Source organism: Athene noctua, chromosome 18, assembly GCF_965140245.1.
Source record: "Athene noctua chromosome 18, bAthNoc1.hap1.1, whole genome shotgun sequence".
In the NCBI taxonomy this organism is placed as follows: Eukaryota; Metazoa; Chordata; class Aves; order Strigiformes; family Strigidae; genus Athene; species Athene noctua.
The window spans coordinates 647,080-673,329 of NC_134054.1; the positions used below are offsets into that span (position 1 = coordinate 647,080).

A 26,250-nucleotide genomic window follows, 5' to 3' on the forward strand; every position below is an offset into this window, starting at 1 on the left:
TTAATTTTTCCTGTAAATCTCACGGGTCTTCACTCGGAGCTTGTTGACCTGTGACTCTGCAATGTCAGCCCGCTCCTCAGCTTCCTCTAGGTCATGATGAATCTTGCGGAACTTGATGAGATTGACATTGGACTGTTCCTCCTGTGGGGGAGAGGGAGTTGTGAAAATAGAAAGGCTGACACTTCCAATTTCCTCTACCTGTAGCCTGCGTATTCCTACAGGAGTAACCCTAGTCCCCACTTTCCAGCTCCTATCTAGGCTCTTAATTCAGATCTTCTCCATCTTTGTGGTTTCTTATCATGAAAATTCACTAAAGGTTTTATGGAACTTCATTTTGTCTACAGAATGATGCTAAAACTGTATATTTTAATCAAATGCATGTAGCAGTAAGGAGATTGAGGACATGCTATGTTGTACCTTAGAAGAACTTGTCAGATGAGCAATTCAATGCATCTATGCATGTCTTTTTTTCAGAACTGAACTAAAAAGCAACTGTTGGTCCCCTAAATAACTTCAAATATGGTTGTATTGAATTTAGTATCCTGCTTCTGATAACCCAGACTTGAAGACCTGTAGAAGTAACATTCTCTTTGATGCGCTAGGCCTTTTGAATTCTGACAAGACTGAAAATAAATACCTGTGAATGTATTACAGACAGAAAGTAAGTGTCTGTCTCAAAGAAAAGTGTAAAGACCATTCACTTCCTAATCCAAACAGCTACTAATCCACTCTCTTCCCTCTTTCTGCCTGTGGGCTTCAAGACTATCTACCTCTTGTTGATTGGCATGTATTTCTAGAACAGATACATGCTACCTCTGCATGAAATGTTCAATCATGAATAGCTTTTATTTAACCTAAGGACCAGACTTTGAAATTCTAGGTTGTCAGAAACCTTAGGCCACCATTCAGTTCAATATCCCACTCACACAGGTCTAGCACCAGTGTTAGATCTGGTTACTTAGGGACTTGTTGAATTTTGAGAATCCACAAGAATGAAGATTCTGCAGCCTCTCTGGGCTCCTGTTTCAGTACTTAATCACTTTCATGGTTTTTATCCTAATATCAGTCAGAATTTTTCTGATGCAACATGTGCCTTTTGGGCACTTATCCTTTGGAACGTGCACCTCCAAGGCAAGTGTGTCTCCTTTTGGACAACATCATGTTTGAGTGTTGAAGACAACAGAAAGAACTCTACTTGATAAATCCATGCTGGCAGTTTCCAATTACCTTCTTCTCCTTCATGTGCCTTGACATTACTTCCAGGAGGAATTGAAATATGATCTTCCCACTACCTGAAGTAAGGCGGACCTGCTGTCTTTCCAAATCCTCCATCTTGCCCTTCTTTAAGATGAGTGCTTTTCCAGTCATCAGAGACTTTCACCAGTTGCCATAACCTTTCAAAGTTAATAGAAAAATTGCAGTGCCATTGGCCAGCTTCCCTAGCACAGTCAGGTGCATCCATCTAGTCTATTGGACTCATGTATGTCCCGTTTGCTTAAGTGGTTGCCAGTTCAGTCTTCCTCTACAATTCAGCTTTCCTGGCTCCATCCTTATATGTTCAGGCAATACTCTTATGCTCCTCACAGGATGCTCATCCATGCTTCCACTTTCCATATACTTTCTTTTTGTATTTGAGCTTAGTCAGGAATTGTCTATTCAGAATATATAGACTCCTGCAAAAACTACTTCCTGCACGTTCCTGTGCTCTGTAAAAACAGTCCTTAAAAACACAGCACTCCAGTCATAAGAGTTAAAAGACTGTGTATGTGATCTTGAGGAGAATCTCAACACTGCAGTGACTGTACACAGACTTCTAATTCCTCCTGCATGTTTCCCATACTGTACAAGTTTGTCTACAGACACATGAGATGGTTTTCTGTCATGCTGCTTTCTCAGGGGAGGTGTGAGAACCTTCCTCCTCATGCTGTCCCACAGATAATTCCTCCCTGCATCCATTTGTCTTTTTATTTGGGGAATGTTGTTACCAACCTATGGGTGCATATGCTGGATTACTGAACTTTCTGCCCACACTGACAATGGAAAAGTATAACTAGCACTCCAGGCAGAAGATTAATGATGTCTAAAAGCAAGAAATAGTTAAAAAAATGTCAGAAGAAAAGAATATGCTTGTTAAGGAAGAAATTGTTAAAGAAGGGATTTTCTGGAATTTCAAAAGCAGGAACTTACCCACTGGCTATGTGCGGGTGGCAATGTTTGTGCAAAGTACTGAGGGGAGCTACTTTTAGAGATAAGCATGTGCAGGAGTAACGCAAGATAGAAAAACAGTATATAAAGGCTTGCTGCTATTTTTAGAATGCACAAGAGTATATAAGGGCTTGCTTGCTAATAAAGTTTGAGCTTGACTTCCAATCATATTGATTGTCTGTGGTCTTGTCTCCAGTGGCCTGCATGGGAATTCATCCCCCAACCCAATATCCAATAAATCTAGTTTAAAACTCTCCTCACGGAATCAAAAGCTTGCTGGCAAATATGCTTTTATCTTATTTGTTCAGATAAATCCACCACTCCCCAGAAGTTCTCGTTCCTCACAAAAGAAGATGTGGTCATAAAAGCCAAAGCCTTGCCTGTGACATCAGCCACATAACCAGCTGTTCACCTGAAGAATGCATCTTTTCATACCCAAGCAATCCCCTTGATCAGCAGAATCAGGGAGGACAACACTTGAACTCCCACACCCTTCACTGTAGTCCCCAGAGATCAGTAATCTCTGGGCACCATCACTGAGTATCAGAAACTATTATCTCACAATGAAAGGGATCTCAGTAATTTACCTAGTCCTGTTTCCTTTGCAAAGCAGGACCCATGTGCCGAGGAGAAACAATGGTTCTATGGTTCAATCTGATGGCTACTCAAGATTTTTAGCCCTCCACAACATCCTGGTTTAGAGCCCTTGGCAAGTAGCAAACTTCCTGAGAAAGCAGCTCTGGTTTGAAGATGAGTTCCTCCACCCTATTTAGAAAAGTGTGTCCAGTATAAGCATGGGTCAGGCTCACATCTGTAGGTGGTGAATGTGCCTTCTCCTCTTAACAGGTGTCAAAAGCTTCAAGCTTCCTGGAAGTCTTCATCAAGTGTAGCCTCAGGCAATCTGTCCTAATGCAGGGTTTGAGCTCTTGCACCATCAGTGCCTCTCTGAGGACCTGCTGATCTCATTTGGCATTCCAGAAACAACACAGCCTGCTTGCTTCCTCCTGCAGGTCCATCACTTGGCAATTCATCACCCGGATCAGGATGTATCAGCCCAAGCCTTGGGAATAAAAACTGCACTCTGGTAAAACAAACCTGTTTATTTTCAGGAGCTCCATTTTGACTGAGAACTCTTTGAAGTGCTGGGATGATTGTTCCACCTGATAGTGGAAACTGATCTATAGCATGTTGCCACCATTTCTGGAACACTTCTAGCAGTCACCAGCAAACTTGAGCAGCACACCTGGGTCCCTCATCTTCATGAACTGCTAAATCACCCTGGTCATATTCCTTAGAAATGGTAGAAATAGCAGCACAAGAGCCTTCTAAGATTTCAGCCTACTTTTTCTCAGAGGTACCTTTCCATATAATATGGAACTTTCAGAAGCCTAGCATGGTTATCAAAACCATATTTCTATAAGGAAGGTAGAGAAATACCATATAAAAACATGGTCTTTTAAAAAAAGCAACAAGATACTGCAACCAAACCCAAAACTATTTTAAAATATTATATTAGTCACATAGCTCATGTTGTGTGTTCTTGTGAAGTTGTGTTCTTGTGTTCTTGTGAAGGAGAATTGACAATTATTTACATTTGAAAATAAGTTCATTTATAGAGTGAAATAGTCTCCATATTATCAAATATAACTACTTGCTTATATTCTGTGAAACAGTCCTGGATACATTATCAAACCTGAAATATAACATGATTAAAAAAACACCCAACTCATAAATTCCCCAAATCACTTCATAAACGCCCAAGTTTTCCCCTTTGAAAGTGTCATCACCACCACACAGAGTGATACTTACAGCCTCCTCAGCTTGCCTTTTGTAGGATTTCACCTTCATCTGCAGCTTGTCCACCAGGTCCTGAAGCCTGAGAATATTCTTCCGGTCTTCCTCAGACTAGAGTGGTTTGTAAGCAGCAAAGACCATGAGTTGTTTTCCCCACACCACAAAATTATATTTCCCCCTGGAGTTCATGTGAAAAATCTTTGATATCCTGGGATGAGGGTGTGTCAGCAGAAGGAGGCTTCCTGCCTTACCTGGTAGGTCAGCTCCTTCACCCTCCTCTCGTACTTGCGCACGCCCTTCACGGCTTCAGCGCTGCGCTTCTGCTCAGCGTCAACCTCCGCTTCCAGCTCCCTCACCTGCAATGAGAAGCCCGGCTTTGGAGCTTCCGTGCTGCTTACTTACATGACACGTTCTCTCACGCACAACTCAAAGCCCTACGCACTCTGGCCTCCAGCTTCTGGATTTGCTTCTTGCCTCCCTTCAGTGCCAACTGCTCGGCCTCGTCCAGACGGTGCTGCAGGTCCTTCACCGTCTGGTCCAGGTTCTTCTTCATCCTCTCCAGGTGGGCACTGGTGTCCTGCTCCTTCTTCAGCTCTTCGGCCATCATGGCTGCCTGAAGGGAGCAAAGGGTGAAAGCCATTTTGGGGTTGGAGACATTTTGGGGAGAACACACCCACCATTAGCAGTGAAAGGAGCCCCCAGCTCACATCTGTGATGGCCTTCTTGGCCTTCTCTTCAGCATTGCGGGCTTCCTGGATCGTATCCTCCATTTCACCCTGAATTTGGGCGATGTCTGTTTCCAGCTTCTTCTTGGTGTTAATCAAGCTGGTGTTCTGTGCAACAGGAAGACACAGGGGTTTTTTTTATTTTGAAGCCTGCAATATCAAACGTACAGCCTGAGCAAAGACTTTCCTCTTCAAGCTTGTAATTCAGAATCTGGAATATTTTTTAAAATACTTGTTTACAAAGCGTGAGTGGTGGGCTCAGGTGATGGGTTGTGAGTATACCTTCCCTTGTAGAGAGCAGTAGAGAATCTATTCTAGATGTTTCTCACAACCTGATCTCTAACACACAGCGTTATGACATGTTAGGTCTGTATGTCTGGTCTCCACAGAATGCTCTGACCTGGGTATGGAGGAGCTGCACACGTTCAGTGGCATCCAGGAGCTCCTGCTCAGCCACTTTCCGAGACCGCTCCGTCTGCTCCAGGGCTGCCCGTAGCTCCTCAACTTCAGCCTGCAGCAGGTTTGCTCTGCGCTCCACCATGGCCACCTGCTCCTTCAGATCCTCCTGTGTCCTGAGAGCATCGTCCAAGTGGATCTGGGTATCCTGTAAAAGAGAGGAAAGAGACATTATAAGGTGGCACAACACTCCTGGGTCTTAAAAATGTAAGGTAGACATTCTTCTATATGCATCTTTGCGGAACAGACCTTGAGCACTGCCTGCGTGTTTCTCAGGTTCTTTTGTGCCTCTGCAGCCACGCGGTTGGCATGGCTCAGCTGGATCTCCATTTCGTTCAGGTCTCCCTCCATCTTCTTCTTCAGCCGCAGGGCTTCGTTCCTGCTCCTGATCTCGGCGTCCAGGCTGCTCTGCAAGGACTCCACGATTCTGAGGTGGTTTCTCTTCATCTGGTCAATCTCCTCATCTTTCTCTGCGATCTTCCTGTCAATCTCAGACTTCACTTGATTGAGCTCAAGTTGAAGGCGCTGTATTTTCCCCTCTTCATATTCTAGGGAGGCCTGGAAAATTGAAAACAAACATTTATAACATTAACAAAGCTCCTATTTTGTTTCTGGGTAATTACAGAATATTTCAAGAGAACCCAGCTGGCTGCATTGCCCAGCCCAAACAGAGGGGGACCACGCATTTTTCAGCCATATTTCCTCATTGCTCATATTTTTAGGGCAGACACCAGTGACTGTGGGTGTGTACCTCAGCTTCCTCTAGAGCAGCCTGGATTTCAGATTTCTCCTGCTCAATCTGCTTCTTGATTTTCTCCAGCTCATGAATCGCCTTTCCTCCCTCTGCAATCTGCTCCGTGAGGTCGGAAATCTCCTCTGCAAGGAAGGGTGAGAAGTGGCACGGTCAGGCTCAGAGCTGAAGGGGAAGGGCCCAGCCACACCAAGGTGACAAGTATCTTTGCAGACCTGCAGGCGGTAGTGGTGGGCAGGGAGAAAGCCCTGCCAGGAGCAGAGGGCCAGGCACTTACGCTGCAAGTTCTTGTTCTCCCGCTTCAGCGTTTCCAGGTGGTCCAAGGACTCCTCATAGGCATTCTTCATCTTAAAGAGCTCCGTGCTGAGAGAGCGAGACTCCTTCTGGGAGGCTTCCAGCTCAGCCTGCGTTTCCTCATACTTCTGCTTCCATTCTGCCAGGATCTGAAGAGAAACGGGGCGTCAGTATGCAGGTGGCAGTCGGGAGGACATGCTCTGCCCAGGAGCCCCGGGGCTGGAGCCCAAAGACCTTGTCAAAGTTCTTCTGCTTCTTATCCAGAGCCGCGCAGGCAGCATTAGATCGCTCCACGTCAATCATCAGGTCCTCCACTTCATTCTGCAGCCTCTGCTTTGTCTTTTCCAGGGAGGCACATTTGGCATTCACAGCCTCAACGTGTTCCTCTGCATCCTGCAGGCGCTGTGCCAGCTTCTTCCTGGCAGGAGATAAGCAGAGCTCTGGGTTAGAACGTAGAGCAGAGACAATTTTCACAAGAGGGCAGTTGGCCACCTTGGGGGCTTCGAGACTAGTGCTTTTCACAGTGTTCCAAGATTACAAGAAGCCTAAAGCATCTACCAAGACTTTTTCCTAGCACTTACTGATTATTTGTCATGTCTCAGCATTTCTAGCCATAAAGGCTCCATTTGTCCTTCTAATCCACACTTTTTCCACACCAAACTCTTCCTTTCTCTCCCTCTCCTCCCTCTACCACAATGACACTATATCGCTGCCTTCATCCCACCCCTGTCCTAATGCACTCGAAGACGCTCCAATTTCCCTGACAGGCTCAGCCTTCTCCAGCCATTCCGCATCCCGTGTCCCACGTACTTGGCCTCCTCCAGCTCCTCCGTGCGCTGGATAGCATCCGTCTCGTATTTGGTTCTCCACTGGGCCACCTCGCTGTTGGCCTTGGACAGGGCGCGCTGCAGCTCCCCCTTGGCTTCCTGCTCCTCCTCGTATTGTTCCCGCAGCAAGTCACAGTCGTGGCGAGCTGACTGCAAGGCGTGGGCCAGGGCGTTCTTGGCCTGTGGGGACATTGGGATTGGTAACCTGAATACTTGACTTGAGATGTCTCTTGACAGTGAAGCTGACAGTGAAATTAGAATGAAACACTAATTAGGCAAATGCAAAGCTGGGAGATAATGAACATCAGCTTGATCAGGACGTGTTAGTGACAGGTGCTCTGGGGAAAGTAACCTGCTGTCTCTGTAATATGTGTCTGACTCCTGTCTTAGAGAGTATGGTAGAATCTCTGCAAGCCTTGTGGATGGCTTCCTCCAGCATCAAAATCATTACACTTCCTTTCCTCTCTGGCTAATGAGCAGGGGGCATGTGCATTACTGGTGTTCCCTCCAGCTCTACATGTGTTTGGGGAAGGAATGTTGCAGTAGAGTCATTCCAGACCTTTATTTCTTCCTCTAAATGTCTCTTGAGTTCTTCAATTTGCTGGGTAAATCCTTGCTTGCCCCTAGACAGCTGAGAAATCAGGGCATCTTTTTCATCCACCTGGCGTGAATATTCACCTGGGAAGAGCAAAGGGGGAAAAGTCACCTGGTTATGAATAATGTAACAATTTTTGCCTGTAAACACATGCAGTCATGAGTAGCCCGTAGAGGTCATATCAGCCATAACTTTGCACACTGTGTTATCCTCATGGCATGCAGGTCTTCCTCAGGAATGAGGAAATGTCACCTGATTCCGTCTGCAGACGAGCTCTTTGAGTATTGAGGTCATTGATCATGCGCTGATTCTGCTCCTCCTTAGTTTTAATCTCACTCAGCTGGTCTTCCAGAGTGCGGCACATCTTCTCCAGATTTGCCTACCGAGCCAGAACAAGGAGGAGAGGAAATGAACACCTGGACTCTGCCTTATCCTCACAGCACGGACTTTGTTATGAAAACGTGGCTGGCAGATGTAGCCTGTGTGCCATAATTTGTCCCTGTGGGCATGCTCCACTGCAATCCCGTACCTTGGCTTTGGAGACAGACTCCATGTTACTGGCCAAGTCGTCAATCTCCATCTTCAGCTCACTCTTCTCCTTCTCCAGCTTCTGCTTCACGCGTTGCAGGTTGTCGATCTGCTCCCCAAGCTCAGCTGTGCTGTCCGCGTGCTTCTTCCGCAGGGCGGCAGCCGTGGCTTCGTGCTGCAGCGTGGCCTCTTCGAGGTCACGGCGCATCTTCTGAAATTCTGCCTCACGCTTCTTGTTCATCTCGACCTGAGCTGCTGTAGCCCCTCCTGCTTCTTCCAGGCGCTCGCTGATCTCCTCTAGCTCCCTCGAGAGGTCAGCCCGATGCTTCTCTGCTTTTGCCCGAGAGGTTCGCTCTGCCTCAATTTCCTCCTCCAGTTCCTCGATACGAGCCTGGGGAACATTAGGGACCCTTCACACCCATGCCCTCCTCCTTCCTGACCTCAGACTGGTGAGAGGGGGCCAGGGACAGAGGCTTGCCTGCAGCTCCTTGATCTTCTTCTGTAACTGCATGCCCAGGGCTTGCTCATCCTCGATTTTGCTCTGGATCTGGCTGATTTCAAAGTCTTTCCTGTGGGCAAAGCAAACCGTGTCAGAGCTCAAAGAGAAAGACAAGTGCACCAGCCCAGCACTCAGGTGCCCCACAGCCACACTTACTTCTTCAGTTTCTCATCCAGCTGCTGCTTATCATTTTCCAAGTCCATTATGGTGTCATGGGCCAGCTTCAGGTCTCCTTCGAGTTTCCTCTTGGCTCTCTCAAGGTCCATGCGCAGTTTCTTCTCTTGCTCCAAGGACCCTTCCAGCTAAAACAAACAGGACCATCATTGCTCCATCAGTCAGGTTTAACTCTATTACCTGTCCTGGTTTTGCTGTACACCTCTGTGCTTACGTCATCCACTTGCTGCTCCAGCTTGGTCTTAGCTTTGGTCAGCGTATTGACTTTGTCCTCTTCTGCCTGCAGGTCATCCAGTGTCTGCTGATGGGCCTCTTGGAGGGCTTTCTTCTCTTTTGTCAGCTTGGCAATGGTCTCATCCAGGGCTGCCATCTCCTCTGTCAGGTTTTTCACCTTTAAGAAGAAAACTATCTTATTACAAGAATTGGAAATGTATGTCTTTTCCCTGAATGTAAATCCCAAATTCTGTTTTATACCTTGTTTTCAGTGGCATGTTTTTCCTTCTCAACCTTGGCCAGTGTTATCTCAAGGTCATCGATATCATTCTTTAGCTCTGAGCATTCATCCTCCAGTTTTCTCTTCTTGGCTGTCAGCTCAGCATTAATTTCCTCCTCATCTTCTGCTCTTTCAATTATCTCTTTAACTTTTGCTTCCAGCTGAAGTTTTGTTTTTATCAGCTGGTCACATCTTTCTTCAGCATCAGCCAAGTTATCTGCTTCCTACAATAAAAAGTATTTTTGCAGTTCTTCTTATTACTAGTTTTATCTTGTGATTTTTTCAGTCATTCAATTTTGTTTCTTAGACTATTACATATGATATAATCAGTTTCATATTCTTCACTGAAGTTATTTTTTACAATGAAACTCTATAGATTCACATATATGTTCTAGTGTTTTCTATTGACTTTTGCCTCAGTGATCATTATTAAATAGTGTATTAATGATTCTGGTTAAGCTTTGGAACCCACAGTCCTGTCTCCTGAAGGAAATGCTCTTTCAGATAAATTGAACCTGTATTCTCAGGATAAAGATGTCTCACATGCTTTTCATCATACTTTGAAGCCTGTGAAATTGTGGAAATCGTTTCACACCTCTGTTTACTCTTGTTCCTATTAGAGTACTTCAGACAAATTCTTAGTTAGAGTGTGACTATATAATCACATGTACTTTATATATATACACCACACTGTGTATGTATATACATATAGTTTATACTTTATGGATACAATTTTATATATATACTTGAGATGTACATATATAATAAACATATATATTTACACATATTTGTTTACAAAGTTTTTATATATGGTATCTGTCATATATATGTTCCCAGTTTTTGTATATTATGCATATACACATATACTTGTACTGAAGATGTTTTCTTCTCTACATTGAATCGGTGGGGATGTAAGTTTGAAGTCTCACCAATCCAAATCACCTGCCAGGGCCACATATAGCACAGTCTTATGCATGGCCTTTATTTGTGAATTTCAGTTTCACCATGGTTGCTCTGCAGATTAATCTGTTTTACAGGATTCTGTCCTTTGGAAGGCATGTTTGATCTTCATTTTCTACTAACCAAGAAGTGTGAAGTGCACTGATGTTACTCACAGCCTGCACTTGGAGCTGCAGATCATTCTTCTCCTGCACCAGTTTCACCATTTTCTCCTCCAGCTCCTTCCTCTTTGCCTCAGACTTTGCAAGTTCTTCCTTGGTTTTCTCAAACTCCTCCTTCATGTTGGCCATCTCCTTCTCAGATTCTGCACTCTTCAGCAAGGGCTTGATCTTGAAGAACAGCTTCATCCAGGGCCAGTGCTTCACGTTCATGAATGCACGAATGTTGTACTGGATGCAGAAGATGGACTCCCTGTAATGCAAATCAGAATGACAGAATCACAGAGTGGTTGAAGATGGATAAGATCTCTGGAGGACAGCTTATCCAATCCCTCCTGCTCAAGCACAGTCAAGTAGAACAAGTTGCTCAGGACACATAGAAAGAATTATCAGTGTGATGCCTGCAGAAGCAATGGGCAATTACATGAACTTTAAGAAGAATCTATACCTCCTCTGCACCATTCTCTGGTACTCCACTCTCATCAGGAAGCCCCTGCACCTGGCTTGTGTGCGAGTCATGAGTTGTGCCAGTTTCTCATCCCTCATCTCCTCCAGAAGACCTATCAGACCAGCTTTGAAGAATACCTGGAGAAAGGGGATGACATAAGACATCACAAGGTCATCAAAACACAAACAGATTACATTTCCATGAGAATTACTGTTACCAAAGTCACTGAGACTTTATGGAAGGGGAAGGTGATATTTTTATTTTATTTAGTTTTCTAAATTGACTCTAACCTCTCAAACTTTCACACCAATACAGTCGCAAACACCTGTGTGTAGGTGCCCAGGCAGTCTGAATAGTATGACTCATCTGATACACAGAAGACAAGGAATTTCAACTACTGATTCCTCACTACATCCTCTAGTTTAATTTTCATGGGCAGTGACAAACTGGTAACTGGAGACGCTTTTTTATCCCTTTTAGGAATCAGTGACTTTGTAGAATGTTCTTTCACCTCAGAATATTGCTTCTTACTTCACAAAACTCAGTGAAGGCTTCTGTCCCTTTTCTTTTGTTTCCTCATTTTCTCTGTCTTTTGGATACAGTCTTTCTGTTGCCATCTTCCTAGTTAACAGAGCACAGACTCCCTGCTGATGGGACTACCCTGTGGTCTTGGTGCAAGCTACATCTTCCTGCTGCCAGTTACGAATGCTACCACTTTTACTGCTGGCAAACATGTCCTTGACTATTTATGCATACCGATTTTTTAGTCCTTGCACTGGTTTTGTTTCTAGTGCTTTTGTGCATGTACATTTCTATTCATATTTCATTCATACCTATCTTAATATTTCTGTAACAAATCTGTAACGAATCTCTATATTTTAACCCAAGTTGTACTTGTACCTTGGTATGACCAAATTTGTACTGGGTGTGATCAATGGCAATAGACCCAAGGAGCTTCTCAGAAGCTTTCTTGCTATCCATGAACTGTCCCTCTGGGACAGCACTTGCATTCAGCACTCTGTATCTGTAGGAAAAAGGAGAATGTAAGGATATTCTTATTACCCAAGCCAAGACAAACTTACTAGATTCCCAGCATGGCAGGACAATGTCTTAGCTGAACCTTGATTGATTGTCTGAGACATTCCTTTATTAGATAAACATTTTCTGAGCAATGTGAAAACCTTTTGATAGAATTTACCCATTATAATTATGTGTGGAGTACATGATACTACAGTATCATTGACATTAAAATAGTTCAAAAAAATGGAAACTGTTAAATATTATAATGATCGCATTACTTAAATAACACATAGAGGTTACAAAAGAACCTGCATTATTTTGGAATTTGAAACTGGAAGGAAACCTGGCACACTGTCTAGTCTGTCTCTATGTAACCATATTGCTCTCAGGGCCCTGAAGGCATTAATAGGTCTTAGCAGCCCTGATGAGCTTCACCTAGGCCTCCACCTTGGGCCTATGAGCTCCATTTCAGCTTAGGCCTGGGATCTCATTTCTTACATGAGTTACATCATAGCCATTCTCCAAACCAGTCTCTGGCTTTGCTCTCTCAGTGGACCTTGGACCTATACTGTAGGTAGTTTCCTCTTCCATGGAGTTCTTGCACAGATATTGTAGCATGGTTTCCAGTGCTGTCTCTAGCCTCATCTCCTGCTGGTCCTGACAGGACTACCTGGATGGCCCCTGGATCTAATTTAATACTTGCCTTGTCTAAGGCCGTTGATGGACCCCTTAACAGATCCCAGCTCTGGCTACTGTGTTCAGACCCTTTGGACTGTACCCTGTTGGGTGGTGTTGGTGAGGGTCTGCCCTGTCATCACCTTCAGCTCCCAGTTCTTCTCTTAGGGAACACTTAACCATTTTTACCCCCTGATAATTGTTTATATAAATTCCATCTGTTCTTGCAACAATGTCAGGACCTTTCTAGGGAGGATACCAGTATGTCCTGTTTGCTTTCAATCAGTTATGTAATGCTATCAAAAGAACAGGTGAGACATACGGTGCTGATTAAAGAAAACAAAGAGTACTTATCCTGTCCCTACAGAAGATACATAAATGCCATAACAAGGCCCTAAATTGTTGCACCAGTTTAAGGTTGTATACATGTGGATTTAGCTATAATAAGACAGTATGCTGGAGAAACCCAACCTCTGCTTAAAGTCAGCATAGAGAACTCTGCTGGGGAATCCTTTCCTGCAAATTCTGATCCCTTCCAACACGCCGTTGCACCGAAGCTGGTGCAGCACCAGCTCATGCTCCATAGCACCTAACAATTCAAAACACAAGTGAATATTGTGGATTGCAACACAGAGATTTTCAGTATCACAGGAAAATCTTTATGTACATGAGGCTATTACCAGGTGTTTTTATTTCATTGGGGATGATGCATCTCACAAAATGTGGGTGGGTGCTGCGAAGATTGGTCATCAGCTTGTTTAAATTCTCCTGCAGAATTATGAACAAAAGTTTATATTCGTAAATGTTTGTTCTGCACATTCACATTTACAGTAAAACTATTATAATACCATCAAACTTTCTGGACCTCTAGGAATATAGTATTCTCTTCTGTTATATCAATACTGTGATAAAATAAAATATAAAAAAGTTTGCCACTTTGCTCTGGAAAACTCATAGACAGTGTTAATGACATAATTTTATCTGAAATATCACTATATTTGATATCTTTCAGAAATTCTATTCAAAAAAATGAGTTAATTTGAGTGAAAATTGGTATTTATTTTAAAAGACTATTGCCTGTGTTCCCTGGGGAGCCAGTTGTGAAATGCTTTTTTTATATGTGACTAAGAGGTAGGCACAAAGACAACAGTAGTGGAGAACTGGGCAACTGATTCCAGCTGTGTTCCAAAGCTTTGTGAACTGAACAGCTATAATTCCGCCTGCTTCAAATCACATCTGAGAGAGCCAATTTCCAATATTTTTAGCCCGTATCAAAAGAGGTGATTTTGACATGTAAGTCATGTGTTTGCAAAGACATCTTTGGCAATGATGGTGGACAACAAAACAGAATAAAACCAGTATGGCAGAGGCTACCAAGTTTATCTTGTAAAACTCAGTGTTTTAAGTGTGTGTTGTAAAACATGAACAATAAACCCAGGAAGAACAAGAGGAAAAGAACAGAAGGACACCTAAGGAGACATTTATAAATGTCCTTCACCCATGAGAGATCTACACTTGCACCAGTGACTGCTCCTGGAGCACAGACACACATGCCCATCTTTTACTCTGAGGGAGGCTGGAAAAGGAGACCAAGAGCAAACCAAAAGCAACCCAAGAAGAAATAGGCCATTTGAAGAATGGAACCCTAAGGTGAAGTATGAGTATTATGTTCCTGAATACCTCCAGGGAAGAACAGCAGCTTCACCTGGGAGAAACATATGGAAAAGTCAGGCAGGAAGGCCTAGGCTTGAGAAAGAGCTGTTAAGCCTCTGACCTGTTGATAGTCTAGAGGTCAAGATATGGGGATATTTCATGCATACCAGACCAACACCAAGAGTATGTAGCTGACATGGGAAGGGTGAAAAAGTCATTTAATCAGAAAAGCAAAATAATCTCATTACAAGATTATATTTCACTTTGAAACCTAAAGGAGGGAAAGAAGGTTTCTAGACTATATAAGACAATTCTATTATGATAGCTAACTACTTCATTGGAAAGTAGGGGATAAAGGGATAAGCTCTGCATCCACTGCAACAGAGTTTAAATGACGTGATGGATTTCCTTGCTATAAGAACTCTAAAAGAACTATGATTACAGTTTACCAAACTAGAACCAAGAACTATTCAGATTTCAAGGGAGTTTATTTTCCATTCAGCAGAGATAACAAATTCTGTACTTACCCGGAAAAGAGCTGAGACAGTCTGGAAAGAAGAACCCTTCTTCTTCCCACCTTTCTTGCCACCACCACTTTCTACACAATTGAAAAAATAATATTTTTAAATTTTAATTTGTGATTCTCACTTTACATTGTGCATATATAAAGATTTTATAGAACTGACCTGCTTCTCCACCATAAGAGGCAAAGAGTAAGGCCAGTGTCTTCACCGATGATTTCTGGTACAACCCAATGACAGTTTCATTCAGGGGATCCTTGTTCTTCTCAAGCCAGCCAGTGATGTTGTAATCCACTGTGCCAGCATAGTGCACCAGGGAGAAGTGGGCCTCAGCCTTGCCTTTGGCAGGCTTGGGCTTCTGGAAGTTGTTGGACTTGCCCAGATGTTGGTCATAGAGCTTGTTCTTGAAAGAGGTGTCAGTTGCCTTGGGGAACATGCACTCCTCTTCCAGGATGGAGAAGATGCCCATAGGCTAGAAAACGGCACAAGAAACACAGATGTCAAATTGTCCTTCTGACACAGAATCACAGAAATGTCTAGGTTGGAAAAGACCGTGAAGATCATCCAGTCCAACCATTAACCCAACACTGACAGTTCCCAACTACACCAGATCCCTTAGCGCTAAAGTCGACGCTACTCTTCAACCCCTCCAGGGATGGGGACTCCCCCCCTGCCCTGGGCAGCCCATTCCAACGCCCAACAGCCCCTTCTGCAAAGAAATGCTTCCTAATATCTAGTCTAAACCTTTCCTGGCACAATTTGAGGCCATTAACTCTTGTCCTATTGCTTATTACTTGGTTAAAGAGACCCATCCCCAGTTCTCTACACCCTCCTGTCAGGGAGTTGCAGAGGGCCAGGAGGTTTCCCCTCAGGCTCCTCTTCTCCAGACTAAACCCCCCCAGTTCCCTCAGCTGGTCCCCATCAGACCTGTGCTCCAGACCCTGCACCAGCTCCATTGCCCTTCTCTGGCCACGCTCGAGTCATTCAATGGCCTTTCTGGGGTGAGGGGCCCAAAACTGAACCCACTCATCGAGGAGCGACCTCACTAATCCTGATACAAGCCAGGATGCCATTGGCCTTCTTGACCACCTGGGCACAGTGCTGGCTCCTGTTCAGCCAGCTGTCAATCAACACCCCAGGTCCCTCTCTGACTGGCAGCTCTCCAGCCACTCCTCCCCAAGCCTGTAGCGCTGCTAGGGGTTGTTGTGGCCCAAGTGAGCACCCGGCATTTGGCCTTATTGAAACACCCCCAGCTGGGCTCAGCCCATGGCTCCAGCCTGCCCAGGTCTCTCTGCAGAGCCTCCCTACCCTCGAGCAGATCAACACTCCCACCCAACTGGGTGTTGTCTGCAAACTGACTGAGGGTGCACTGGATCCCCTCATCCAGATCATCAATAAAGATGTTAAACAGGAGTGGCCCCAACACCCAGCCCTGGGGGACACCACTCATGACCGGCTGCCAGCTGGATTTAACTCTGTTCACCACAACTCTCTGGGCCTGGCCATCCAGACAGGTTTTTTTAACCAGCAAAGCGTGTGCCCAGCCAAGCCACGAGCAGCCAGTTTCTCCAGGAGAATGCGGTGGGAAACGGTGTCAAAGGCCTTACTAAAGTCAAGGTAGACAACATCCACAGACTTTCCCTCATTTAATAAGCAGGTCTCCCTGTCGTAGAAGGAGATCAGATTTGTCAGGCAGGACCTGCCTTTCATAAACCCATGCTGACTGGGCCTGATCCCCTGGTTGTCCATTACATGACTTGTAATAGCACTCAAGATGACCTGCTCCATGACCTTCCCTGGCACTGAGGTCACACTGACAGGTCGGTAGTTCCCTGGATCCTCCTTTCTGCCTCTCTTGTAGATGGGTGTCACATTTTCCACCCTCCAGTCCAATGGACCCTCCCCAGTTAGCCATGACTTCAGGTAAATCATGGACAGCGGCTTGGCGAGCACCTCTGCCAGCTCCCTCAGCATTCTTGGGTGTAACCCACCCGCTCCCACAGACGTGTGTGCATCCCAGTGGTGCAGCAGGTCTCTGACCGCCTCCTCTTCAACTGTGCTGACCTCAGTCTGCTCCCCCTCCCCGTCTCCCAGCTCCTCAGGCCGGGTGTCCAGGGAACAGCCAGTTCCACTGCTAAACACTGAGGCAAAGTAGGCGTTGAGCACCTCAGCCTTTTCCTCATCCTTAGTTACCATGTTCCCCTCTGCATCCAGTAAAGGAGGGAGATTTTCCCTAATCCTCCTTTTGCTGTTAATTAATTTATAGAAACATTTTTTGTTATCCTTAACAGCTGTAACCAAGTTGAGCTCTAGCTGTGTTTTGGCTCTCCTAATGTTCTCCCTGCAGAACTTCACTACATCTTTATAGTCTTCATGAAAGACCTGGCCCCTCTTCCAAAGGCAATAGATTCCCCTTTTGTTCTTGAGATCCAGCCAAAGGTCCCTGTTTAGCCCGGCTGGTCTCCTTCCCCACCTGCTTGTTTCCCAGCACACGGGCACAGCCAACTCCTGTGCCTTTCAGACTGCTCTCCTGAAGTATGTCCAACCTTCCTGGACTCCCGTATCCTTCAGGGCAGCCTCCCAAGGGATTTTGTCAATCCGTCTTTTGAACAGGTCAGAGTTAGCCCTCCAGAAGTCTAAGGTGGCAGTTTTATTAACCCCTCTTTGTCTCTCCAAGGATCGAAAACTCAATCATCTTGTGGTCACTGCACCCTAGATGGCCTCCAATCTTTATCTCCCCACAAGCTCTTCCCCGTTCCCAAGCAGCAGGTCCAGGAGGGCACCTTCCCTGGCCGGCTCACTCACCAGCAGATCAGGTGCCTTATAAACCTCACCATGATCAAAGAACCCAAAATTCTGACAGTGGCACCAGTCTCTGAGCCACTTGTTAATCAGATGTGTTTTCTACCCTCTTTCAGTGGTTTTCCCTTGCACTTGAGTGATTGATGAAAACACAACCTGAGCTCCCAAGCCTTCAATTAGCCACCCTACAAAGGGGGGTGCTCTTATTCAATAAAGTATGAAATCACACAGTAAGACTCTGATATCTGTAAGATGATACTGCTGTATCTTTTCAAATTCAAATCACAGGGTTAAACATGAATAGTTGCCCAGTTTACTGAGTGACTGATAGAAATTTACATTATTTTCTAGAAAATTTGAAGAATAAAGTTAAAATATCATAACAAAAAAAATCTTGGAAAGTACTTCTACCTGTTATGAAAGAATACTCAAGTGCATGGATATATCTTAATAAAAGCACTCTTTTCTCAAGATCCTCGTAGTCACTGGCTAGTGAATGCCATGTCTTGTAATGAACTTGACTGCTATTTTGTTACTTTAATTGATGCACATGAGAGGATGACTATCAACTGGAAGTTGTGAAGTTCCATCTTTTACATTGCAAATTTTTTTTTAAAAAATATCCATTTGTGGCTGTACTGCTAGGCAGAAATGCATTGATCAGAACTTAAGAGAAACATGCAAACTCTATAATGGAAAGTACTTCTACCTGTTATGAAAGAATACTGTTATTGAGGGCTTTGCAGTGTTTTGGCTCTTGAAAAGAGCTTCTCCCATGAGGCTGTTGAAACCTCACAGATAAAATAAGCTACATATTTTGAATAATTTGAATAATTAAAACTGAATGTTTGGACGAGAATGTGGAAGAGTCCTCTGAAAACTGATGTCAAGTAACTACAAAATTCCCACATGCATAATGCACCTAAACAAGAAGGATACCTTCTCAATGAGCTCAATGCAGGCAGCCAGGTCCATGCCAAAGTCAATGAACTCCCATTCAATTCCCTCCTTCTTGTACTCCTCCTGCTCCAGCACGAACATGTGGTGGTTGAAGAACTGTTGCAGTTTCTCGTTGGTGAAGTTGATGCACAGCTGCTCCAGGCTGTTGAACTGCAAAACACATATGGATGCAACTGTTTTTGAACCATGTTGCTCCTTCTATAAAACTGTGAGATTTACTCCATTACTTTCCAGCTCAGACTAGATCTATGGTTAGATCAGATCATAATTTTCCTGTAGCACTCTTCAACAGCATCTTTCCTGTAACAAGCATATACCAGACACAGCTGAACAGCCTGATCTGTGATTTACTTAACAACTATATCTAGTGGAAAGAGCCAATGGCAGGGCAAATGTCCTTTTCCTAACACTGACTAGGATTATTTCATATAATAAGTGCCTGTGGTCCAGAGAACTCTGTAGTTGCATGTCATGAATCCAAAGACTTAGCACTGCAGCTCTCTTCTCCCATGTCATCACTCTGCTCTTGTCATGCAACAATAGTATCATATGTTGAAAGAGGAGAAACTTGAGAAATTTATATTCACAAGCTTCCACAGTGAAAACTACACTATACTAAGTGCTATGTGCTTCTAAATAACACCTTTGTCTTCATATTGAAGAAAGAAGGACATAAAATTCAGTGCTTTCAAAGGATTTTCTGGTATTCTTTGCAAAAAATATTACTAATTTGTACAGAGTTATAAAACACATTCAGGGAAAAAATTAATAGGTTAGTCCTTAGGCATGTTACAACACTTCTTTCTGATTCATTTTTAATCTTTCACTTATTCCATTCAAAATTTTCTCTTTTTCAGAGCAAATCCTTGGTTTTCACTGCATCCTGTAACCCATAATTTTTGGTGCCCTAATACCTTAAAACTGACATTGCAAAAAGCCTGGGTTCCTTTGCCACCATTTTCAGACTATAATAGCCTATCTGACAGTTCTTTAACACCCGCTTTCTATGCCTTAGAAGAATTTTTGTACATCTGGAGAGTGTTATTACTGAGTTGTTCTTCATGTAAATCCATATCCATTCTATGACCAGATGCTTCTGAGTTCCTATCAGTGCATAATCATTTTTCCACTACCATATAAAATAAAACAACATATTTCTATGAGTTTCCTTAATAGTTGGATGGCTCTTCTAACAAGCATTTAACAAACTGTTTTTCTTACATCAAAGATCTCGAAGCCAGCAATGTCCAGGACACCAATGAAGTACTGTCTGGGCTGCTTCGTATCCAGCTGTTGATTAATACGAACAACCATCCACAAGAACATCCTCTCATAGACAGTCTTTGCCAAAGCACCCACTGAATTGTGCACCTATACCAGGAGGAAGGAAAGAAAGTTACCATGTGGATTTGAAGGGAATGCTTATGATGTTAATTCAAGCCGGAGGCTCTCAGTCACCAGCTGGTTGTTACCTGCTGCACGGTTTGACCCTTGGTCACATATTCATTCCCAACCTTGACTCGGGGGTAGCAGAGGGCCTTGAGCAGGTCTGCTGAGTTCAGACCCATCAGATAGGCAGCCTTGTCAGCAACTGATAACAGAAAGAGAGAGAAGAGTAAATTATTGGATGATGCACAGGTTTTGATAAAATTATTTCAAAACAAAATATTCTCTGAAGGCTAGTTTATGAATATCATAGAATCATAGAATATACTGATTTGAAAAGGACCCACAAGGATCATCAAGTCCAACTCCTGCCTCCACACAGGGCAACCTAGAAGTTAAACAATATATCTAAAAGTTAAAGCATATATTTGAGAGCATTGTCCAAATGCTTCTTGAACACTGATAGGCTTGGGGTCATGATCATTTCCCTGGGGAGCTTGTTTTGGTGCTTGATCACCCTCTCAGTGAAGAACTTTTTCTTAATATTCAGTCTGAACTTCCCCTGACACAGCATTAAGCCATTCCCTCACATACTATCACCATATGCCAGAGTGAAGAGGTCAGCACCTCACTCTCCACTCCCCCTCATCAGGAAGTTGTAGACAAAAAATGAGGTCACCCCTCAGTCTCTTCTCTAAGCCAAACAAACCTAGTATCCTCAGCCATTCCTCATATGTCATGCCCTGTAGTCCTTTCACCATGTTTTATGCCCTCCTTTGGACACATTTAATTATATTTGTAACCTTTTTATATTGTGGAGCCCACACAGTAATCAAGGCGATGCTGTATCAGTGCTGAGTATACTGGCACAAAAACTTCTTTTGAGTGGTTAGCTATACTGTGCTTAATGTACCCCAGAATATTGTTGGCCCTTTTGGACACCAGGATGTCTTGTTGACTCATCAACCAAGACCTCCAGATCCCTTTTTGCAGGGCTCCACTCTGGCCTCTTGTCCCCCAGTTGAGGATTACACTGTCCCATGTGCAAAATCCAGCATCTGTCCTTCTTAAATTTCACGTGTTTGATGATTGCCCAGCACTTTAATCTATTAAGATTTCTCCGTAAGGCCTCTCTACGCTTAAGGTAATCAGAGGTTCCTCCTAATTTAGTATCGGTGGCAAACTTAACTTAGTGTGCACTTAACTCCTGTTTCCAGGTCATTAATAAAAACACTGATGAGAATTGGACCTAAAACTGAGCCCTGGGGAACATCACTAGTGACTGGCCACCAGCCAGACATTACCACTTTTACTACAAGTAACTCTTTTATCTGTAGAACAGAGAGATCAGTGGAAATTATCCTAATACCTTCTGTGCCGTCCGGCTCTGCCTGCTCTTCACGCTGCTTCTGCTTGAACTTCAAGTTCCCATAGTGCATGACAGCCCCTGTCAGCTTGTAAATGGCTGTTTTCTCATCAGCAGTGAAGCCCAGGATGTCAATGGCACTCTGGCAACAGAATCAGTGAAATAAGCCTCTGGGCCATTAAATGGAACTCTCACCATACCAATATGCTCTGTGTCACTTACATCTGTAGCCATCAGCTCCTCCTGGTCATCAATGCTGGGAACGGTGACCTCACCTTGACTCACAAATTGGTAGTCATATGGGTTGGTGGTGATGAGGAGCATGTCTGTAAAGAAGAATAGGACATATCTGGGCATAAGAATAAAGATAAATGTTAAACATGTTCGGATTCCATCGAACAACTTATAATACTTCCTACCAATTAGCTCTGGCTTCTTGTTGGACATGATCTGATAGAATATGTGGTAGCTTCTTTCTGCCTTGAGCTGGAAAGTGACTCTGGACTTCTCCAGCAGATCTGGCAAGGCAGGTAGCAAGAGTTAAGCCTGAGAAAGTACACTGAGGTGGAAAGGGAGGAAGGAAGGTGTTCAGGTCAGGAGGTCTCTTACATGTTTCAATGTCAGCAGAAGCCAGTTTGCCTGTGGCCCCAAAGTGAATCCTGATGAATTTTCCCTTAAGTAACAAGGAAAAAAAAAAAAAAAAAAAAAGAGATGACAATTTTAAGGAGAGTATAAGTAGACGCAATTTGGAGAACGGAAGGGAAGCTCTGCTTCCTAAAAGTAGTTACAGAGAAGTCAGAGCTAGACTTTTCTCAGAGGCTTACTATGAAAGCACAAATGACAACATCACGCATTGCAGTGAGAGAAATTCTGACTAGACATGAAGTTCAATGTTTTTAATATAAGTGCATTCTGGTTTTAGAAAAGGTACTTAGAAGCTGTGGAATCTCTAGTCTTGGAGCTTTTCAAAACTTGGCTCTATTAGGGCACGAACAATCTGATCTAGATTTGAAGTAAGTCCTGCAGAGAGCTGGACTAAAGGATGAATATTTGATACAGTGAAAAAAAGATGTATATATCATTCTACCAGTTAAGATGTATATATGATTCTTACCAGTTTACCATTTCAGGATATATTTTTATTGAATGAATACTTACTTTCCATTTTAAGTTTTATGTCTGTGATTTATATGTGTATTCTATCTTCTGTTTCAATACTTAGCTATAAAATTAGGAAATATTTGAGAAAACATTAATATAAATTTCTTATTGGTGAACTGTAGGAAGAAATCAATAACAATGCACTTCTTCCTACATGTAAATTGAAGTTTATTTTCACTGAAAACTCACAAAGCGGGAGGAGTTGTCATTCCTCACAGTCTTGGCATTTCCAAAGGCCTCCAGCAGTGGGTTAGCGCTGATGATTTGATCCTCAAGCGTTCCCTGCAGGATAATTAGCTGTAAACTGCATAGTTCAATCCACATCACAACTGCAGAACCAGACAAAACGTTAGTAATTGGTCTCACCTGCATTTTGCCTGACTGCTCCTCCTTCTTCTTCTCCCCACTCGCTGCAATTGTTGCAAAGTACTGGATGACACGCTTTGTGTTCACAGTCTTCCCGGCACCGGATTCTCCGCTGTGAAACCAAAGAGAGAAGCAGAGAGCGTGTGGTCAGGCGGGAGGTCCCCCAGCACCGGGCAGCCCCACAGGGACCTGAGAAGGGATCTACATACGTGATCAGGATCGACTGGTTCTCACGATCTGTGGAAAGAAGCAGAAATAAAGCAACTTTAATGCTAATGAACAACACAGAAAACACTAGAAGTGGTCTAAAAGTAAGATATCATGATAGTTATGTGACAAAAACATTTGTTTGGCAGTTAAGTAACTCCCCTCAGTAACAGTCTGCCTTAAGGAAAGTTTTGGATTCTAAAAAATGAAGCCTTTCAGCAAAGCTGTTTTTCCTCCTTTCTTTTTCCTTTCCTTTGTTCATTTATCTTTCTATCAAATACAGAAGAATGAATGTTTTCTAGAGTAGTTTTTTTCAACCCCTTCACTTTATCTTTTCATTTTTTGTTAGGTTTCTTGCAAATCTTCAGAGTTGAGTAAGTTTTAAAAGTTACAGAATAAAAAAAAAAAAAAAAAAGATTAAATATAAAAATAAAATTAAAATTGCAGATTAATGTTGGGTCACCCGATAAAAGCTCATCTGCCCTGTCCCCAGCACAGAGAGTCAATGGCAAGTGGGAGAGTCCAAATAATACCCTGCCCCAGCTCTTTCTGGGCCCATCAGAGGAACCATCAGCCCATTTCAAACATATTCTCCCTTTCTGTACTTTAGGCATTATTCTTTCAGGCATGTATACTCTTGGCTGTAGAAGATTAAAAAAGACATTTTACCAGAAAAATATTCCATAGGTGTATTGAAACTAACTTTACAACATAATCCCGGGAATGGTTCCTATTCATTAGAGCCATTAGCCCAGAGAGACACAAACCCATATCATTCATGGCCAGTTCCCTCTAGAATACACCGTTTGCTTGCAATTGACAAGCATTTGGAATAACCTCTGACTCAGCACTCAGCACCTATTATCATATTGACATATCTGATCTTTATTCTTTACTCGCTCAAGTCCACAACACTATTCCTTACACATGCTCAGCTTCTTGTTTGCAGCATATTATTCACATCACATAGCCTTCTGTGCTCCAATTTTACCACATGACTAGGTAGGTACATGCAAGTCAAAACGTTCATCATTTTTAGTTTTCATTATTTCAACTGGAACTGCGCAGATGTGCACTCATGGCAATCCAACCCACCATGTCCTATAGGCAGCCACAGAGACTTCTACACTAAGGAACTCCTCAAATGTTTGGTATGCTGGGGTAGCTACACACTGCTACAAGAGGAGGCAATATTTTTGGCTTAAAACAATCTAATTATTTTCTTATTGTTCTTTAAGAATTAATATCGTTCTACACTGTGCCCAAAAGAAGGAGAAAACGGCTTTATTTTCCACTGAAATAATATCCCATCATAAGGCTCAGCTGTGCACTGCTGAAACACTGGAATGGTTAAGCTGCTAAATCTCCTGTGCTATCATTGGGGGACTTTAATAAGAAGAGGAAAAAGGATCTCAGGTGATTCACTCTACGTTACTAAGCACAGATTGTTTCAGTCTCAGTTTAAAGGGACATCTAGAATCTTTTGCGTAACCTAATATGGGTGATCTGGGAAATGATCCTGGAAAGAAATGATCCAAACTGAGAGTTTAGACACAAGTTGTTATTCCCCTGAAAGGTATTCATAGTATAATTGCCTTAAGGGAGTTACAGCCACTCACCAGTCAGCATGAACTGGTAGGCATTGTCAGAGATGGAGAAGATGTGTGGAGGGACCTCCTGGCGCTTCTTGCCTCGGTAGGCCAACACCACCTCCGGGTTGTACACCGGCAGCCACTTGTAGGGGTTGACAGTGACGCAGAAGAGACCCGAGTAGGTCTGTGAGGAAGGGAGACAGCACGTTGGCTTCCACCTACCCTGGCAGAGCAGTTCCTCCTCGCTGCCCAGAGGAAGACTGCTGCTGGTACTTACGTAGATCATCCAGGCTGCGTAACGCTCTTTGAGGTTGTACAGCACAGCGGGTTCGTGGAGGTGGGTCATCATGGCCATGTCCTCGATTTTATCGTACTTGGGAGGGTTCATGGGAAAGATCTGATCATCCTTCACGGTCAGGGTCTGCCAAAGAATAGAAAGATATATGTATGTCAGCTAAGAACTGAAACTCGGATTCAAATGGTGTCCTTTAGCCTGTTTTGTCCCTCACCTCTCCACCTTCAGTCTTGACAGTGACCTTTCCTGATTCCTTGCTGTGGATTTTTCCTTTCACAAAAGATTCTTTAGGATGCACCACAAACACAGCTGTCTTGGCATCGAAAGGCTTGTTCTGCGCCTCAATTCTTTCCTTTTCTGACTTTCGGAGATACACAGCTGCCTCTCCGAAGACAGCCATCTCAGCGTCTGAAGACATGGATGCAATTTATTTGGGATGCACCTGTAGAGGATTAAAACTCTCCCATCAGAGACTTGAATTATGATCAGTCTGATGTCAACAACAATTTAAATTATTCTTGTCCTGACATGCCATGGCAGGCTACTCCCTCAGGTTTGTTAGTACAAATATTTTTTGATAAACATTAACTGGATCTACCTTTAGAAAATAAAGAAAAATATTTTTTCCCATTTGCTAATTCTAGGATACAGTTCAGGAAAGGGTCTTTTACTAGCAATCAGGAACACTAGCTTCAGTTCTAATGGCATGCTTCATAGTGAAGACAAACTTTTCAGAATTACCAATCAAAATGAAAAAGAGAGCCGTCCCTCACTTACTCGTCTGGCTTTAAACATGTAAAAGCTGTACAGGCTCCAAAAAGGATCTCTTTATACATATATTCCTGGCAAATATGCTTGTGTCTTTGTTGAAAGTCACCCTTCAAGCATTATAAATAGTTCACTTTGTCTATCTTCTCCCTTATACTTTTTCCACTTTAGAAAGACATACACTGAAAGACAAGGTTATGTATATTTTATCTACTGTAAATCGAGCCCTAATTGTCATTTTAAGAGCTATATTCAGTTATTTCCTGGTTTTGAAAACTTGATAATGGAGAAAAAACTAGTCTCATTGGTGTTTCACTAAATGCTGTCCTCAGCATCTAGCCAAGCAAAGATGTTCATATATATCAAATTCAGTAAAGAACACGCTAATATTATTCTCACTTCAAAGTGGAGAAAACAGAAAATGCTTTTTTTGTCAAGAATGTGGAAACTAAATGAGATGTGATTGGAGAAGCTAAGACAGAGAAACTAAACATAGTTCTTGTTGATATGTCCTCACCAGTTTTCCACAGGTTGGGTGTAGGATCTTCGCATTCCTAGCATCTTCAAACTC

The 26,250-nt window shown here is 43.3% G+C and overlaps 1 protein-coding gene across 1 annotated transcript; it reads right to left on the minus strand.

Annotated features, from left to right (window-relative positions):
* Nucleotides 1-25,329, minus strand: LOC141967809 (myosin heavy chain, skeletal muscle, adult-like). Its single transcript, XM_074921958.1, has 38 exons — nt 25,126-25,329; nt 24,894-25,037; nt 24,644-24,800; nt 23,027-23,054; nt 22,818-22,929; nt 22,641-22,733; nt 21,900-21,963; nt 21,710-21,808; nt 21,513-21,616; nt 21,294-21,432; nt 20,011-20,129; nt 19,760-19,909; nt 18,518-18,688; nt 14,942-15,248; nt 14,783-14,853; nt 13,283-13,370; nt 13,074-13,191; nt 11,808-11,931; nt 10,908-11,044; nt 10,457-10,712; nt 9,323-9,565; nt 9,063-9,239; nt 8,831-8,976; nt 8,654-8,744; nt 8,177-8,566; nt 7,900-8,026; nt 7,612-7,730; nt 7,036-7,232; nt 6,460-6,643; nt 6,209-6,374; nt 5,932-6,056; nt 5,430-5,738; nt 5,125-5,328; nt 4,707-4,832; nt 4,442-4,612; nt 4,251-4,355; nt 4,015-4,110; nt 1-141 (listed from the first exon to the last, which is right to left on the minus strand). Exons 1-38 carry the CDS (start codon nt 25,327-25,329, stop codon nt 1-3), a joined length of 5,802 nt encoding a protein of 1,933 aa, XP_074778059.1.
* Nucleotides 25,330-26,250: the final 921 nt, after the last annotated feature.

Bases quoted from the DNA above. Each gene is read 5' to 3' on its own strand.
- LOC141967809 (XM_074921958.1), bottom strand. From the start codon at position 25,329: ATGTCTTCAGACGCTGAGATGGCTGTCTTCGGAGAGGCAGCTGTGTAT. The intron at 21,617-21,709 runs GTAGGAAGTATT...TCTTCTTTACAG, and splicing joins CAAGAAGCCAGAGCTAATTG to ACATGCTCCTCATCACCACC. The intron at 9,566-10,456 runs GTGAGTAACATC...TTTTTATTGTAG, and splicing joins TGCAGCTCCAAGTGCAGGCT to GAAGCAGATAACTTGGCTGA.